This window comes from Protomyctophum bolini, assembly GCF_963924005.1.
Source record: "Protomyctophum bolini genome assembly, chromosome: 20".
NCBI lineage: Eukaryota > Metazoa > Chordata > Actinopteri > Myctophiformes > Myctophidae > Protomyctophum > Protomyctophum bolini.
Genome location: NC_137881.1, coordinates 15,969,714 through 15,987,213, shown reverse-complemented (window position 1 = coordinate 15,987,213; position 17,500 = coordinate 15,969,714). Strand labels below are relative to the sequence as shown.

The following is a 17,500-nucleotide window of genomic DNA, read 5'->3' as shown; positions in this document are numbered from 1 at the left end:
AAGACGGTTCTCCATAGGGATGAATGGTTGGCGTTCTACGAGTATCAATTCAGGCACCAGATGGCGGTGTCGGCGGCGATTGAGTTGATGATGTCATCCTTGATGTTGTGATGTCATGGTTGATGTTGTGATGTAATTTCCTTGGCAGGTTCTTCAGCTACCTGAGCAGACTGTCCTGTTATAAACACATCATGCTGTTTGGGTGTTCCCTGGGACTGCCCGAATGTGTTACTGTCACTGCTACCAGGTACACACACACACACACACACACACACACACACACACACAGACACACACACACACACACACACACACACACACACACACACACACACACACACACACACACACACACACACACACACACACACACACACACACACACACACACACAGTTCGAGCCCAGCCTGAAGCCCAACACCTTTGCTAGCGTGCACTTTCACTGGTGTGTGCGGCACAGCTGTGTCAGCTGTGCTCTGCTCTGATAAAAAACAAACATGTCAAGAACACGTGCGACCCACTCCGCGGACAGTTACAGGTCGGGCAGTATACACCCGTCTGTCAAACGGTAACGCAGGTGTCATAGGTCGTAGCATGGAAACCAAGACGAATCTGCCTGCAGGGAAAAGAATAGCCCTGGGTGGGGAGATTGGGTCTGGCACTCCTCAGTCTGAAATACATTTTGCCAGTGGTGGGCAGTGCCGAAATGAACCAGGCCTTCAACCATGCCTTGAACAGTGCAAAACCAATTGGCTCCTTTCTTAAAAGTGCTAATTATTATTAATTAAAATGCTTACTGTTCGGAGCTCCTCCCCACGATACAACTTGTCCTTACAATTAAAAATGTATAGGCATTTAGCAGACGCTCTTAATCCAGAGCCATTTACAGTAAGCACCTGTCCCCACTTTTGGTGTGTGTGTGTGTGTGTGTGTGTGTGTGTGTGTGTGTGTGTGTGTGTGCGTCTGCGTGTGTGCATGCGCCTGCTGCTGTCATGTGCTGTGCTGCTGTACAAGCAAGCGGACATGCTCAGACATGCCCACGATGGTCCCGGATGGCTGGGTGAAATTCACTGCCCAAACATAACGGCAGGCGAGCCCGTTGGTCAAGTACAGAAACGGTCCAAGCCTGACCCATTTTGGCGGACCGGGGCTTGGACCCCCCTGGTCGGGTCGAGTCCTCTAACACACTGTTTCCTGAAGACTGGGTCACGACCCACGGGTGGGTCGCGGGAGGTGTGAATTGGGTCGCTAAAATATGTTTTTGCATGTGTGTGTGTGTGTGTGTCAGATCTCATTTCAGTCAGTGTGACAGAGTTATTCTTGGCTCACACACACACACACACACACACACACACACACACACACACACACACACACACACACACACACACACACACACACACACACACACACACACACACACACCAGTGTCCCATTTATAGTCCTTAAACAGCTGTGACTTAGAGAGAGAGAGAGAGAGAGAGAGAGAGAGAGAGGGAGGGGAGGAGCGGAGCAGGAAGTAAAGTGTGTGTGTGTGTGTGTGTGTGTGCGCGCGCGTGTGTGTGTGCGTGCACACGCGTGTGTGCATTCAGACAGGTGATTCTCCCCTGCAGGTCGTTTTTCGAGTCTGCCAGGGTGGGCTGTGAAGCCGTCCTAACTGTGTGTGTGCGTGTGCGTGTGTGCGCATGTGTGTGCGCGTGCAGACAGGTCATCCTGCCCTGCAGGTCGTTCTGCGAGTCGGCCAGGGAGGGCTGTGAACCCGTCCTACAGATGTTCAACGCGTCCTGGCCGGACTTCCTGCGCTGCTCGCAGTTCAGTGATGTCACTTCCTCTGCGTCGCCCCCGACGACGATGACGATGACCGCGGCGGCAACAGGCCCCGCCTCCTCCGATAGTACTACATCCTGTTATTCTCCGCGGCAAATCACTGGAAAACCATGTGAGTTAAAAAAGAAAACTATACATTTATTGTTGTAGGCCTAGTTACTGTAGCAGCCTGGTAGAACCACTCCCCCTGCTGGACAACATTTGCATTCTACCAGCTACGGGTGAGTCTGGGATCTCTCAGGCAGAGACGATGTACTCCGGACCAATTCTGGCCGGAGCGATATGCGGGAGGCGGAGAGACGGAGGAGAGACTGCGGAGAGACGGAGGGCGACTAGAGGCGGGATCAACGTGAGACTTATGACATATTGAAGCTGTGCTACAGGGCAATGTAAACACAACCTAACAAGACTACAACTCGAAATTATTATGTCCCACTGCTTCCGGGTTCATCGTTTCTGCATGAGAGATCTCAGATGCAGGCAGGAGGAGGGAACTTGTGACTTTCACAGGAAGCGGCTTTCCCTTTCTACTTTTTTGGTGAAAGTGTAATACTTGCTTGCACTGAAGCGCCATATAATTAGTGGCCAAACACAAGTGTTAAAGGTCCTGGTAGGAGATAAAAAACATTAGCAATCATCATATTAGTTCATATGTATTTTTTTTTTCCTATACAGCGCTGTGCGGTGGTCATGACCACTTCCTGTGCGCGACGGGGTTATGCGTGCCCCAGAAACTGGTGTGCAACGGATACAATGACTGTGACGACTGGAGCGACGAGTCGCACTGCGGTGAGACACACGCACTTACGCACACACGCACGCACATCACGCACATACAAACAGTTTAACAACGAATTTATGTCCACTCACACACAGGAGAAGCATACAGGGACACACATAATTCAGGTGCAGGAAAGGTTACATTCATCATCATCATCATCCTTCGAGTGCCCTCGAGATCTGCGACACAAGCTGCTTCCACTGGTCTCTGTTGCTCATTGCCACACCAAGTTCATTCACAGTCAGTCCTGCATGTGTCCCTACTCAGAACATCTGGAAATGTGAGAGGTCTTGTTCCTCTTGATGGGCAGGGTAGTCTCCACAGAAGAATATCCGAAATGACCTGATTCTTTTCTTTTTCTTCTTCTTTCTACAACAACTGAGATGGGGGGGGTGCCTCCATAAATCTGAGCTTTGGTCCTTCCATGAGAGATTCTGGACACGCATGAGGAGTCTTGTGTATGTTCCGTCAAGACGATCCCGAAACTCCTTATTCATTGTCCATGTTTCGGCACCATAAAGAAGGCTGCCATATATTCATAAACGCATGGATATGTCTTCATGATACAATACACACTCGGCACTATGGACACAAGCAGTGGCGTCTCCAACCATATATGGCAACAAGAGATGGCACAATACTTTTCCAGCCTTTTTTGCCTCGTCTTTGGGCTTCCCAAGCTGTGACAACCAGTCCGTGTGTCAGGGCTGGACTGGGATTTTCGCGTGAATTTGGCCCAGACCAGCCCACCACAACCAGCGCGCAGATAGCAGAAACTCTACCGCCCGCTCTGTCGCGGCACACACAAACAAACAAGCCCTAATACCACCACTTTTACAGAACAACATAGGCCTAAATGATACAAACCAACAGACAACTACACAACCCTTTGTAGAGGGTTTATTTGTCACTCACTGATACAGGTACAGTGAAATTATCATGATGACAATGGCAGAATGGCAGCACGCCCAGACCTTTCCTGGTGGCCTGCCTGCCTGCCTTTTTCTTTTTATCATGGCGGCCCCCTATGGTCGCGGCCCACCGGGAAAATGCCCGGTATGCCCGGTGGCCAGTCCAGCCCTGCCGTGGGTATATATACGTCCTCGACTGGCGGAGACACAAACAAAGTTCTTAGTGTAGCACTGCTGCTTGGTGTTCACGCACACGCACATGCACGCACGCACACGCACGCACGCACGCACGCACGCACACGCACTCACACGCACACGCACACGCACACGCACGCACACACACACACACACACACACACACACACACACACACACACACACACACACACACACACACACACACACACACACACACACACACACACACACACATCTCAACCTGTGAGCACACACAGTAAAGTTCACACACTGGGTGTAAATAGCAGCAGACATTTCCGTGTCTGTTTCCGTGGCGATGTGCGGTCAAGAAGGTGATTGATGATTGGTCGACGTACGGATGCTTCTGGAAGTTTCCCACAGGTCAAATGACACACGTCACGCACGCACATACACATTACACAGGCCTTCCGTCAGAGGGTTCATGTTCTGTGTGTGTGTGTGTGTGTGTGTGTGTGTGTGTGTGTGTGTGTGTATGTGTGTGTGTGTGTGTGTGTTTGAGCGCGTGCGTGTGCGCGTCAGTGAGGCAGTCGCCATGGTGATTCTAAAGCTGTTTACGTCCATATTTTGTAGGTAAAGTAATTCACGTAACTTCCCAATAAGTGAATGTTGATGCAGGTCTGGTGATACTGCTCAGAGGCAGGATTACACGGACCAAAGCTTGAGTACAGTCCTATGTCCTATATGTCATTAGAATGACTTATTCTGCATGCTAAATCAATTACAATAGTGACAAACATCAAATAAAATATCTCTCTCTGTCCCCCCCCCCTCCAGATTGCAGTGACAGTGAGTTCAGGTGTGGTACAGGTCGCTGTGTGGCGCCCTCTCTGGTGTGTGACGGGTATGACGACTGTGCAGACATGAGCGACGAACTTAACTGTGGTGAGCATTGATGTGTTGGTTGATTGATTGCTTGATTGAGCTTGACCTGCATAGCAACCGTTGCTAAACTATTTGGATTGGCATTGGACAGTCGCTTTTTGGGGTGGGATTTAAAGCGGGTGCCTATGGGCTGTACTAGTTCCAAACATTGGAACTATCCTATTGATATAGAATGAGCACTTCTGCATTCCATACAATGGGAGTCAACGCTAGTAGTGACACCACCCTCTTATATACTATTCCACTCTGGAATTTTCCGCCCTCACTTTTTATCCTCAATATGTACTCAGTCAATCAAAATGTAATCATCATCGCTATGGGGTGATCATCAGTCGATCAAATCATCGCTATGGGGTGATCATCAGTCGATCAAATCATCGCTAAGGGGTGATCATCAGTCGATCAAATCATCGCTAAGGGGTGATCATCAGTCGATCAAATCATCGCTAAGGGGTGATCATCAGTGGATCAAATCATCGCTAAGGGCCAAGGGGTGATCATCAGTCGATCAAATCATCGCTAAGGGGTGATCATCAGTCGATCAAATCATCGCTAAGGGGTGATCATCAGTGGATCAAATCATCGCTAAGGGGTGATCATCAGTGGATCAAATCATCGCTAAGGGGTGATCATCAGTCGATCAAATCATCGCTAAGGGGTGATCATCAGTCGATCAAATCATCGCTAAGGGGTGATCATCAGTCGATCAAATCATCGCTAAGGGGTGGCCTCATAGGTTGATGAACCAATAGAAAGTCGCCGTCGGTTTCCAGCACTATAGTTGGTTCCGCCCCTCTGTACCAGAAAAGCATATAGGTCTCTTCCAGGCTAGTTATTGTGTGTGTGTGTGTGTGTGTGTGTATTACAGAGTGCGACCCTGTGCGTCACCATCGTTGTGGTGAGGGAAGGTGTGTGTCCAGAGACTGGTTGTGCGACGGAGATCACGACTGTGTCGACAAGACTGACGAACTCAACTGTTGTAAGTTCATTATTAGTAGGGATGCACGATTAATTGGTAGCACAATCGGAATTGGCCATATCGGCCTTAAAGGTATATTCAGTGATTTCACTTAATGCAAATATCACTTCTTTTTTTGTTTTGTTGGGATACTCCTCGATCCCTACTATAGAGTGTGCTGACCATATAAGGAGTTTCTCCCTGTCCCCAGTTAACCCCTGGGGGTCAAAAAACCCTAGGTTTCGTTTTTGTCTAGGTGGCCCAGCCTTCATCCAATCAGGATAGAGAGGGGCCTTCCGCCAATCAGGATCGAGCAGGGGCGGGCCTTGGTGTGAGTGCTGCTGGCCTGTTGCGTGTCCCCCCACTGTAGTTACCTTGTTACCGGGGCAGACCAGGGGGGTTTCCAAATCACCCAAATTACTGAATGCTCCTTTAAAAATGCCATATCCGTATCGGAATGGTCTCAAAATAATACAGATTATAGTAATATAATAACTATTTACTCCGCCAAAACACGCTTCGTTACTCCTTACTTTCACTTACAAATGAGTGTCATTTATTTTTGTTAATTCGTTCAGTTCTGCACAAGATGCGAAGTATATTAATGTCCGAAGTAAACTTTGTGTGTGCAAAAAAACACTTTGTCGACTCTATAAACATGTTGAAGCATGGTTTAAAGACGCACGAGAAACACATTTCAATATCCGCCGGGACATTAAATGAAGAATTGGCTCATCGCTGGGTGAATTGTTGTAGCCGAGAGGTTAACTCTCATGCACAGTGTCAGGCTGCCTCCAATCCGAGAACCCATCGGCAAATAAAGGAATAGCAGCGCCCTCTTTTTAATAATATGACTCCATTTCCCAGCATGCAGCAGCCAGGGCTTGGTCCAGTGTGAAGACGGGCAGTGCGTTCCGCCGGCGTTTCGCTGCGACGGAGAGGAAGACTGTCGAGATGGCAGCGACGAGAGACACTGTTACGCTGACACAACTGGTAATGTATAGTGTCTGCCTGCCTGCCTGCCTGCCTTTTTCGTTTTTCAATTGGTCACAGAATATTGTTTTTTCTACACTGAGATCGATTCCCCACGACCGTTGATGAGCATGGAGGTTTTCTCTGTGCTTCAGCATGACTAGATTTAAAACAACTTTACCTTCACCAGGGGGGGGTAAAGACAAAACTATATGTAATCATAGATCTGAACACTAATGGAACAACACAGGTATGTACTATACCACTATACTTATACTGTGTGTGTGTGTGTGTGTGTGTGTGTGTGTGTGTGTGTGTGTGTGTGTGTGTGTGTGCGTGTGCGTGTGCGTGTGTGCAGTCCAGAGGGGGTGTGTTCCAGGTCAGACCAACTGTTCGTCCACTTCCTGTTCCCCGGTGTGTGGAGGTGGAGCCAACCCCGCCTGTGACCATACAGGCAACTGTTGTAAGAGACGCACACACACACACACACACACACACACACACACACACACACACACACACACACACACACACACACACACACACACACACACACACACACACACACACACACACACACACACACACACACACACACACAGAGAGAGAGAGAGAGAAACGTCAAATAGTCTAGCAAGGGATAATGCGTGGCTAGGTGGTCATTGTTGATATATAAATCACAGACAGGTTGATTAAACACTGATACGCAGGTGGTTTAATTACCTTGAAGATCATGTATTAACATACTCCTATATACCATATAGATTGTTATATTGCCACACTCTACCATAACGATTGTTTAAAACAACGTTTTATTGATTTTAAAATAAGTCCCTTCAAAGTGTGTTTCTATTCACGATTTCCCTTTGTGTGGAAATACATTTTCTTTGAAGTTTTCTTTTTCAACCTGGGTATTAATTAAAGGAGCCCAGGTGGCTGGACTGTAGCCTGAGCTAACGCTAGACCTTTCTGGCCTAGATGGGAGGGTCGCGGCTCAGATTTGCGCACACCCTGATTGGTTCACCCATCTGTCCGTCAGCCCCGGTCTCTCCTCCCCCTCCCAGTGCAGCACTGTTATAGAAAGTGTTTATTTAAAGACCTTTTAAGCGTCGTACGAAGCCAACTCTTGTCGTGACAAATCATGACAACACACACAATATTTTGGACCAAACAAATAATTACAAAGAAGAAAAACAACAAAAAAAGTGTTGTAACCTGCCGTTTTTTCTACTGTCTAATTCTTTGTTTGGCCCGAGAAATTGTGTTTGTTGTCATGATTGGTCATGACAAGAGTTGGCTTTGTCTGCGGCGTAAACGTCTTTAAATAAATACTTTCTGAAAAGTCTATGAGGAAAATGCATTGAGATTCATTTCCTGGGTCACTCTGAAAGGGTGAGGGACTGCGACGCTCTAGTGTCGACCAGAAGCAGAAACCACTGGTTGCTGGAGTATACCATTCTAATGGACTGTCAAAGTTATTTCCACAGAGTCGGCACACGTTGGTTTTTCTCTTAGACGGTGTGGTGGGTTATTCAGCCATTCCCCTCATTTTCCTCACATAGCCTCGTTTGAAGTTCCACTGGTAATGATTTCCTCACGGTGTTATTTTGAGGGGTGCACACCGCTCAGAGCCCTGACGTCACATCATTTGGAGCGACGCCTACGCGGAAGGGTTGACTCCCACTTTTAGGCCAGTGCAGCCCATGCGTAAATCCAGGCTTTCATTTTTCGTGCAGACGGAATGAAAGCCTGGGTATCGAGGCTAGCTGGACTGTAACTCTGTTGCTGTGGTTTTGCTGCCATCCTGTGGCCAGACAGTGCAACTGCACGCCACCCTGTCCAAACTGTGCAACACAGAATGTTGAGCTGGAGGTTTTCCATTGTGGTCCTCTGTATAATATCGGAATCAGTCAGAATCGGTATCGGCAGATATGACCCTGCAAATAATCGGAGATCGGATATCGGTCATAATTTCATAATGGTGCACCCCTAGTTACAACACAAAACTCTACTGCTCCTGTTTGAACCTTCCCTACCAGCACACCAGCTTCCCTAACCTCCTCTCTCTCTCTCTCTGTCTCTCTCTCTCTCTAGCCCAGTGTGAGCCCATAACCTTGGAGCTCTGCATGAACCTGCCGTACAGCCACACGTCCTTCCCCAACCTCCTGGGTCACGCGTCCCAGCGCGAGAGCTCCGTGTCCTGGGAGAGCTCTCTGTTCCCCGCCCTGGTGCAGACGGGATGCTACCCGTTCCTCATGTTCTACGCCTGTACCCTCCTGGTGCCCAAATGTGACCCCCTCACCAACCAGAGGGTTCCCCCGTGCAGGTGCGTGGTAGGGCATTAAGCAACTAGTCGACTAGTACTAGTTGACTTTGTTGGTACTAGTTGACTAGTTGATAAGATTTTTTGTAGGCCTCAAGATCATCATTATAGTTATAGTCACCAATGTACACCGTTTTTACATTTTTTAAAACTATTTATTTCCCCCTCAAACCCTCCCCCCCCCCCCCCCCCCTTTTTTTTCCCTTTTTATTTTTTTACATAATAGGTAGTTAAACAACTAGTCAACTACTAAACATGACTAGAAGTGAATGCCCTAGTGAGTGGTGACACCCAGTGTTGTTTTTGGCAGCAAATTTAGATTTTAGTTTAGTCTTTGGAATAAAACTTCCTATTAGTTTTATAGTCACATTTTAGTCATCTGAAATGTTTTAGTGTTAGTTAGTTAAAACATTTTTTTAGTGTTAGTGTTAGTGTTAGTCTAATTATAGTCGACTAAATGTCGTAAGATTTTAGTCTACTAAATCTACAGTTGATTTAATCGACTGAAATTTTTTTTGGCGGACCTTGACGGTGTTGTAATGGCTGATTTTACACTGAAAATAGCAGATCTCGACGCGTTGTGCTTGTAGATCTGCTATTTTCAGCATGCAAGCAAGTGTAAAATGACTTGTGTCTTAATTATACTGGATCTTTTCTCCACTAGTCCCTTCCTCACATTAAAGTCTAGTTTTTAGTTGTTGACGAAATTGTCAAAATATTTAGTTTAAATTTAATTTACTTTTAGTCATCGTAGCTTAGCTTTCATTTAGTTTAAATTAAATTTTCGTCAGTGAAAAAGGATAGTTGACAAGAGTCACGACTTAATTTGTATCTGGTGTATTGATACACCTGGAGAGGCTGGACAGTTTGGCAGCATTTGATTACATACGGTATGGGGCCCTTGTACGGCTCCTTTTGACTCCATTGTGTAACTGCATGTTTTGATATACAGTGTAGGTAGCTCTTGTTCATTTTTCATATTGATAGGTGGTCTGTTGCTCGTTTAATAATATGCTTTATAGTCTGGTGTATGTGTTGTCATGTATGTCTTGTTTTGTCATGTCTATAAAAAAAACCCAATGAAAACTAATATAACAAAAAAGAGTCACATATGTCTCGGCGGCTTCAACATTGGCCAGCCGCTCTGGGGGCGTGGTCGTATAGCGCTATATGCGTTAAGCATTGTGGGAATGTTTCTTCTTCCTCTTCAGGTCTTTGTGTCGTAGCGCTAAAGAGCGATGCGAGTCGGTGCTAAGCATTGTGGGAATGTTTCTTCTTCCTCTTCAGGTCTTTGTGTCGTAGCGCTAAAGAGCGATGCGAGTCGGTGCTAAGCATTGTGGGAATGTTTCTTCTTCCTCTTCAGGTCTTTGTGTCGTAGCGCTAAAGAGCGATGCGAGTCGGTGCTAAGCATTGTGGGAATGTTTCTTCTTCCTCTTCAGGTCTTTGTGTCGTAGCGCTAAAGAGCGATGCGAGTCGGTGCTAAGCATTGTGGGACTGCAGTGGCCCGAGGACTCCGACTGCAGCCAGTTCCCAGAAGACACTGCAAACTCCACTTCCTGCTTGCTTCCCGTCCCTGGAGTAGACGGTATTTACGACCTGTGTGTGTGTGTGTGTGTGTGTGTGTGTGTGTGTGTGTGTGTGTGTGTATGTGTGTGCGCGCGTGCGTGTGTGAGTATGTGCGCGTGAGTGTGTGCGCGTGTGGGTGCACATTTTACTAAATGCAATATATTTCTTCTCCTCCTCTGTCTGTGTTTGTGTGGTGCCGCGGTCTCCGTGGTGACAGAATGCTCTCCCAGTCATTTTAAGTGTCGTTCGGGGAGGTGTGTCCTGTCATCTAAACGATGTGACGGAGAGATGGACTGTGAAGACAACTCTGATGAGGACAACTGTGGTAAGACACACACACAACACACACACACAAAAACACAGGCACGCACGAGCGCACACACACACACACACACACACACACACACACACAAACACAGGCACGCACGAGCGCACACACACACACACACACACACACACACACACACACACACACACACACACACACACACACTAGGGCATTAATGAGTTACTGTATACGTACACACGTATCAAACACCATCAAACACGTCGTTGTTTTTATGCCCGCCACAATGCTTTTCCAATGGGAGTCACATGGTTTGATGGTGTTCTGCCCCTCCCCCCCATCAAACAAAAATGTTTGGTCAAACCATGTGACTCCCATTAAACAGTGCAGGCACTCACGCACACTGGCACAGAGACCAGAACAGAGAACACAACAGAGGAGGCACAATTGGCACAGCACAGCGGCCAGGCAGCCATAAGAACACAATACAAAATATAACATTAACACTACAGTAGTACAGCAGCCCGACCTTCAGAACAATAGAAGACATATAAGGTCTATATTAACATTATAGCAGCCAGCAGCAGTTGGCACATCATCAGGATACAGTCTGCTATTACCTTCCACTTTCACGACGTAAACATGTCTTCCTTCTCCTCGTCCTTCCGACAACAACTCGATAACGTCCTCATGTTACCCGCACTGACTGAAGACGGAGAGATTCATGCATCCTGCGCGTAAAGCGAAACCAGAAACAGGACAGTCACTGCGTCAGCACGGAGGTGGGGGGGGGGATAAAGTTTGGGGATAAAGTTTCTGACTATCTGTTACTGAGAACTTCTCCTAATTTGAATCGACTTGTGTTAATGAAATCGATGCATCGACTTTTTAATGAATGTGGCAAGGCCCTAACACGCACGCATGCACGCACGCACGCACAGTACCGCTGCGCCGTGCGCAATCAGAGCATAGTGGCTGCACCACACAGTACCGCTGCGCCGTGCACCGTGCTCTCTCTCTCAATATTAGCATATAATAAAATAATGCAATATATCTCTCTCTCTCTCTCTCCCTTCGTGTGTCTATGTCTCTCAGGGTGTGTAGAGCGAGGGCTGTGGGAGTGTCCAGGCAGTAAAGTGTGTATCAAATCCAGTATGATTTGTGACGGCTTCCCTGACTGCCCTCTGCTGGTGGATGAGGCCAACTGCTGTAAGTGGTCAATTATATTTTTAATATTAATTCATTTAAATGTGCACTATTTACCTGCTCTGAGATGTAGTGCACAGGGGTGCACACACCTGCTGATACAAGGTACATTATAGAGTCATCCAATCAGCTCTCAGAAGATACTAGGTACATTATAGAGTCATCCAATCAGCTTTCAGAAGATACAAGGTAGGCCTACATACAAGCCCCCAGTGAGGCGCTCTCCAACGTTGAAGCGCTCAGCCCTAGTGGTAAGAGGAGGGACTGCAGGCGGACCCGTGGAGTTATGATGAGGAAACCCCGTGCAGCTGGGGTTTAACATTGAGTTGCCCGTTTCCGCATTTTGGACGGAAAAAACGCGGAAGTAGACGGTTCTTCCGGGTGCTTCAAAACGCCACTGAGCAACTTCCACTGAAATGAGTAGAAGTATGAGTAGAAGTATGAGTCTGACAGCTGAGTAGGTGTGGAGCTATGCTCAGAGCCTCCTCAGACCCTGTGAGCCTCTGTGACCCTCTCACAGATATGTACAGTATACCACCTTACAGACGTTTAGAAAGGCTAAATGATGTAGTTTAAATAGCATATTATGTAGACATATGTAGCATTCTTTAGTGTATACTCATAGTTTCATTGTACATATATTCTACAGATGATAGGTTCTTGGTTTACTTCTGATCCTTGATGACTATTATTTTTTAAATGTATTTCATGTATTCCCATGGTGTTGCTCTAGCTGTAAATCACTCTGGATTAAGAGCGTCTGATAAATGCCTACATTGTAAATTGTATCTTGTATGCATTGCATCTTCCTCTCTCGTCTCCAGCGGTGATGTGTCACATTAATTTATGTTCCCCTCCAGCGGTGCAGTGTGTCACATAAATTTATGTTCCCCTCCAGCGGTGCAGTGTGTCACGTTAATTTGTGTTCCCCTGCAGCCGTGTGTCATGATAACGAGGTGGAGTGTTCCAACCATCAGTGTGTTCATCGCACGCTGTGGTGTGACGGAGTTAAACACTGTTCAGACAGCTCTGATGAATGGAACTGTGGTGAGTTAGCATGCATGCACACACACACACACACACACACACACACACACACACACACACACACACACACACACACACGGCACACGCAATGTCCAGACAGCTCTGATGAATGGAACTGTGGTGAGTTACATTGGCAGGTTAATAAGGGTAAGGGCAAAAATGAAATGAAAAAGAAAATGAAGCACAGCATAAGTGCGCACACCTCAGTTGTAATCAACTCAGTGGTTCCAAAAGTGGGGTCCGGGGAGGGAGTTCCAGGGGCTCCCCAGCTAAATGATAGTTTGTAACCAAATGGACCCGTTATGGGTCTGTAACTCTGAGTGTACACAAATGGAACCAAATGGAGTTGTACATTCTCAGAGTTAAACTAATTCATTAATTAAACTCCCAGAGATTGAAATGCCATTAAATGGGGGGTCCGTAGACTAATGCATGTCAAACTAGAGGTCCTTAAACGGGTTGAAAATCACTGCTAGAGCCGTAAAAAAAAAAACTTCTCTTATGGAGGTCCCTGGCATATCTTTTCAAACGGGGGTCCACGGGCTGATTAGTGTCAATTTGGGGGTCCTCGACATGAAAAAGTTTGGGAGCCACTGGTCTAGCTTCCTATTCGTCATTCACATGTCAGCTGGATTATGTCACACTTCCATACTCCGATCACGCCTCATTCCCTCCACAAGGCGGTCCCTTTCATTACGGCTCACTGCTTCACAATAAGCTCTGCTTATTGCTTCTCAGACACTGCTGCTGCTTGCCTCCACCACCCCAGCCTAGGCTGATTCAAGCTAAATACCAATGTTCAATGTATTGCTCAAACGTGTAAACTGTGTGTGTGTGTGTGTGTGTGTGTGTGTGTGTGTGTGTGTGTGTGTGTGTGTGTGTGTGTGTGTGTGTGTGTGTGTGTGCGTGTGCGTGTGCGTGTGTGTGTGTGTGTGTGTGCGCGCGTGCGTGCGTATCTAACAGTGTCCCTCTCAGAAGGCGGGGTTTCGGTTCTGACGGTTTATAAATCAGCGTCTCAGTACCAGGTCTGTGGAGATGAGTGGACCGCCCAGCTGAGCACGCTCACCTGCAACCAACTGGGCCTAGGGTAAGGTCAGTAGATTATAGACACACACACACACACACACACACACACACACACACATACGCACACACACACTACCAACAGACACAGCCAGGATTTGGGTTCTCTGTATCAGCATCTCTGTATAGCATCATAATTTATTGTGTGTGTGTGTGTGTGTGTGTGTGTGTGTGTGTGTGTGTGTGTGTGTGTGTGTGTGTGTGTGTGTGTGTGTGTGTGTGTGTGCACGTGCGCGCGCAGGGTTCCGTCCTCGGTTGCCATGGTACCGGACCAGCCCGGGGTGCAGGGGCGTCGTCGGTGGTTACACGTGCATCCTGATTGGTCGATGAGGAACGGTTCCGCCCTGCAGGGACTCCTGGAGAAGAGAAGGTATAACGCCCCCCTCTGTACAACCTCAGTACTGCACCCAGTGTTCATGTCCTCCACTAGAAAACTATTCTCACTGTCAAAAAAACTAAATAAAAAGTACTAAATGAATGAAAACTAAACTATGATGACTAAAGGCCAAACCACACCAATGATTCGTCCATGCAACTCCTTGCAACCAAACTGTGAGTACTGTAGATGCATGTAGTCGCAAGCAACCACAGTGCCAGCCCGCCATATAAATGCGAACTATGCAACCGCCTATAGGGCCCTGGGAGTTGCTAGAGGACCCCCCGAACATGTCCTCAAAGTCATGCATCGAACAAGCTTTGAACTGAGCAGATTGGACTTTCCACTCCAGAGATAATGGCCAAAACATCTTAAACACTTTTTTGGTAATTATCGCCCGTTTTTCTCTAGTATCACGGGATAGGAAGGTTGGACGGCTACAAACTAGATACTATAGTTTGTATCCAGGGCTTTAGGAAATAAAAGCTCCTTTGAATTGCATCACAGGTGCCACCATGTGCCGACGACGTGCAACAGGACATATCACACCTCTGCGATGTATACGCTAAAACCGATTCGTTGCATCTCGACCCATATTGGTGTGGTTTGGGCCTACAAGTAATAATAATAATAATAATAATATTGACAATTTCGTCAACAACTAAAAACTAGACGAAAATGTCAGGGAGGGACTAGTGGAGGAGAGATCCAGTAGAACTAAAAGACGAGTCATTTCATGTTTGGTTGCATGCTAAAAAATAGCAGATCTACATGCTTGTAGATCTGCTATTTTCAGCGCACAGATGAGTATACAGTAAATCAGGCATTTAAGACCCCCTGACAGCTCCGCCAACATATATCATTTCAGGTGACAAAAAATTGAAAAAGACTATGACTGAATAATCTGATTTGACAAACTATCCTATGCGTAAACATATTATATGCTTAATCATATTGGCTGATTTGGAAAAGATTTGATTTAATAAAGTGCTTATGAAAACCCCCCCCTCTCTCTCTCTCTCTCTCTCTCTCTCTCTCTCTCTCTCTCTCTCTCTCTCTCCTCTCTCAGCCACTCGTGTCACTCGGGGAACAGAGTGTCAGTTCTTTGTACCAGAGAAGGTAAAACAATGTTCTTATTAAACATCTGCATTACTTAATTAATTTACAAGAAGAGAATGTGGAATAATTGTTACTTTGATCAACGTTTGTTATCTCTTCTAATGGTACCAACAACAGCATACAGCATGGAATTGTGGGACAAAATCTTATCCAACGAAAATTAAATATTCTGTATAGTTTTGGGGTCTGAGAGGCTAAATGTCATCAAATGGTGGTCCGTGGCTCAAATGCTGAATTTTAATAATTTAAATAATTAAGGTTAATGTGAAAATGGTTGAAAACCACCGGCCTAAAAGAAGATAATTTCTGTCTGTCTGTCTGTCTGTCTGTGTGTCTCTAACAGACTGTGGTCTTCGGCTGGCGGTGGGGGGCGTGTCTCCCCCGCTGGGGGGTGTGTCCAAACGGGAAGGAGAGGGGTCACCTCGCCACAGGAGGAAGAGGATTCTGGGAGGCCGGGTTTCCCGCCCGGGGGCGTGGCCTTGGCAGTGCTCGCTGCAGAGTGGACACAGTGGACACATCTGTGGCTGCGTTTTGATTGGTCGACGCTGGGCGCTGACCGTCGCCCACTGCTTCGAGGGGTGAGTTCTTACTGGTCGACGCTGGGCAATAGAGCGCCGAAGTCCTGATGTCACTCGCTCATCCCCTGGTTCCAATTAAGGGGTTTGCGGAATTTTTTTCTCTATGGAGAATAACATTAAAATCTTAAAACATTAAAATCGTATCAAACAAAATGTCCCGGCGATAATGTCAGGGAGTCGTCTTTGTATAGTTTACGATGATCAGTCACTCATATTTGTGACTAAATTTGACTGAGGGGCTGCCACTGGATTCTTTTGAATTTTTGTTTTTTCATGTCATGTGAAAGCAGTGAATCATACAGTAGCATCAAATTGTTAAAATTAGTTGTTCAGTTTGACCCACCAGTTTTGGAGATAACATAATTATGACTTATAGAGTAATGTCTTGCAGAAAACAGCGAGTTGAGAAAACAGGCTTGAAAGGTTCACTTCTGTGGTCTCTAACATTACACCTAGCTTAATGTTTAAGCATATTATTTTATATTTACACTTATTTCAGACATGCTCTAGTATGTGAAGAGTCTGCCTGTGCTAATAACTCATTTTGGATTAAAAAAAGCTGGAGTTTGCGCGATGGCAGGCTCTCAGTCAAATTTGGTCACATTTGATGAAGTCTGTTTCTACCGGAAATAAATTAATTCGGCAGCAGTAACGTTAGCTTTTTCTTGCAGTCAGTTGAGTCTTCATATCCATGAAATCGCCGGGATGATTTGTTTTATTTTTCAAACACGGTTCGTACTGGTATCCTAGGCCATCAAAAATGGTTTATAATACAAATAAAAAAGTACACGAACCACACGATATCGACGCCCATGGATTTCTCTGATGTGCTGCGGAATACAGTTGCGACGAGTGCATTACCCCCAACCCCCCTCCCGTACCTACTGGCCGAGCCAGGTTACTTCAGGCTATGGGTTGTTGTTGCTGGGCCTGGGCCTGTGAGGGATGCATCGGATATTTGCACTCGTAATGGCTAAATATGGCATTACAGAAATATGAGTCCAGTGGACATAGTCAACAAGCCCCTGTCCCCACTGAGATGCTCTGAATTCCCCTCTCGCACACCTATCAAACAGACCAGGCAAATGAAGAAGTGGCCCGCAACATAAATTGTCTTTTATACGTAGGCTTAAATGTTGCCTAGGATGCCTTCAATATTAGATTTATATCCTCAAAGATGATCATTGGATTATTTGATTATTATGACCAATCCCTAATTAAGTGACTGACTCTGCCAATCATGCAGGGATTGTGAATTTTGGTGGTCCCCTTGGCCAATCAGGGATTGTGAATTTTGGTGGTCCCCATGGCCAATCAGGAGTTTTATATCTTTGGTGGCGTCGCTCAGCCAATCCAATCAGGGATT

The 17,500-nt window shown here is 46.5% G+C and overlaps 1 protein-coding gene across 3 annotated transcripts in view; it reads left to right on the top strand.

The window, feature by feature from the left end:
- corin (corin, serine peptidase) overlaps positions 1 to 17,500 on the top strand; it is a 35,193-nt gene that overhangs the window by 11,921 nt on the left and 5,772 nt on the right. For all 3 annotated transcript variants that reach the window (XM_080792113.1, XM_080792115.1, XM_080792114.1), the window contains exons 5-20: positions 149 to 247; positions 1,704 to 1,939; positions 2,503 to 2,616; positions 4,513 to 4,620; positions 5,489 to 5,599; positions 6,446 to 6,571; positions 6,909 to 7,013; positions 8,645 to 8,876; positions 10,313 to 10,458; positions 10,657 to 10,764; positions 11,821 to 11,934; positions 12,868 to 12,978; positions 13,942 to 14,065; positions 14,303 to 14,431; positions 15,507 to 15,556; positions 15,900 to 16,134. In XM_080792113.1, coding sequence (XP_080648239.1) covers positions 149 to 247; positions 1,704 to 1,939; positions 2,503 to 2,616; positions 4,513 to 4,620; positions 5,489 to 5,599; positions 6,446 to 6,571; positions 6,909 to 7,013; positions 8,645 to 8,876; positions 10,313 to 10,458; positions 10,657 to 10,764; positions 11,821 to 11,934; positions 12,868 to 12,978; positions 13,942 to 14,065; positions 14,303 to 14,431; positions 15,507 to 15,556; positions 15,900 to 16,134 — 2,148 coding nt within the window. The remainder of the gene's footprint in view (positions 1 to 148; positions 248 to 1,703; positions 1,940 to 2,502; positions 2,617 to 4,512; positions 4,621 to 5,488; positions 5,600 to 6,445; positions 6,572 to 6,908; positions 7,014 to 8,644; positions 8,877 to 10,312; positions 10,459 to 10,656; positions 10,765 to 11,820; positions 11,935 to 12,867; positions 12,979 to 13,941; positions 14,066 to 14,302; positions 14,432 to 15,506; positions 15,557 to 15,899; positions 16,135 to 17,500) is intronic.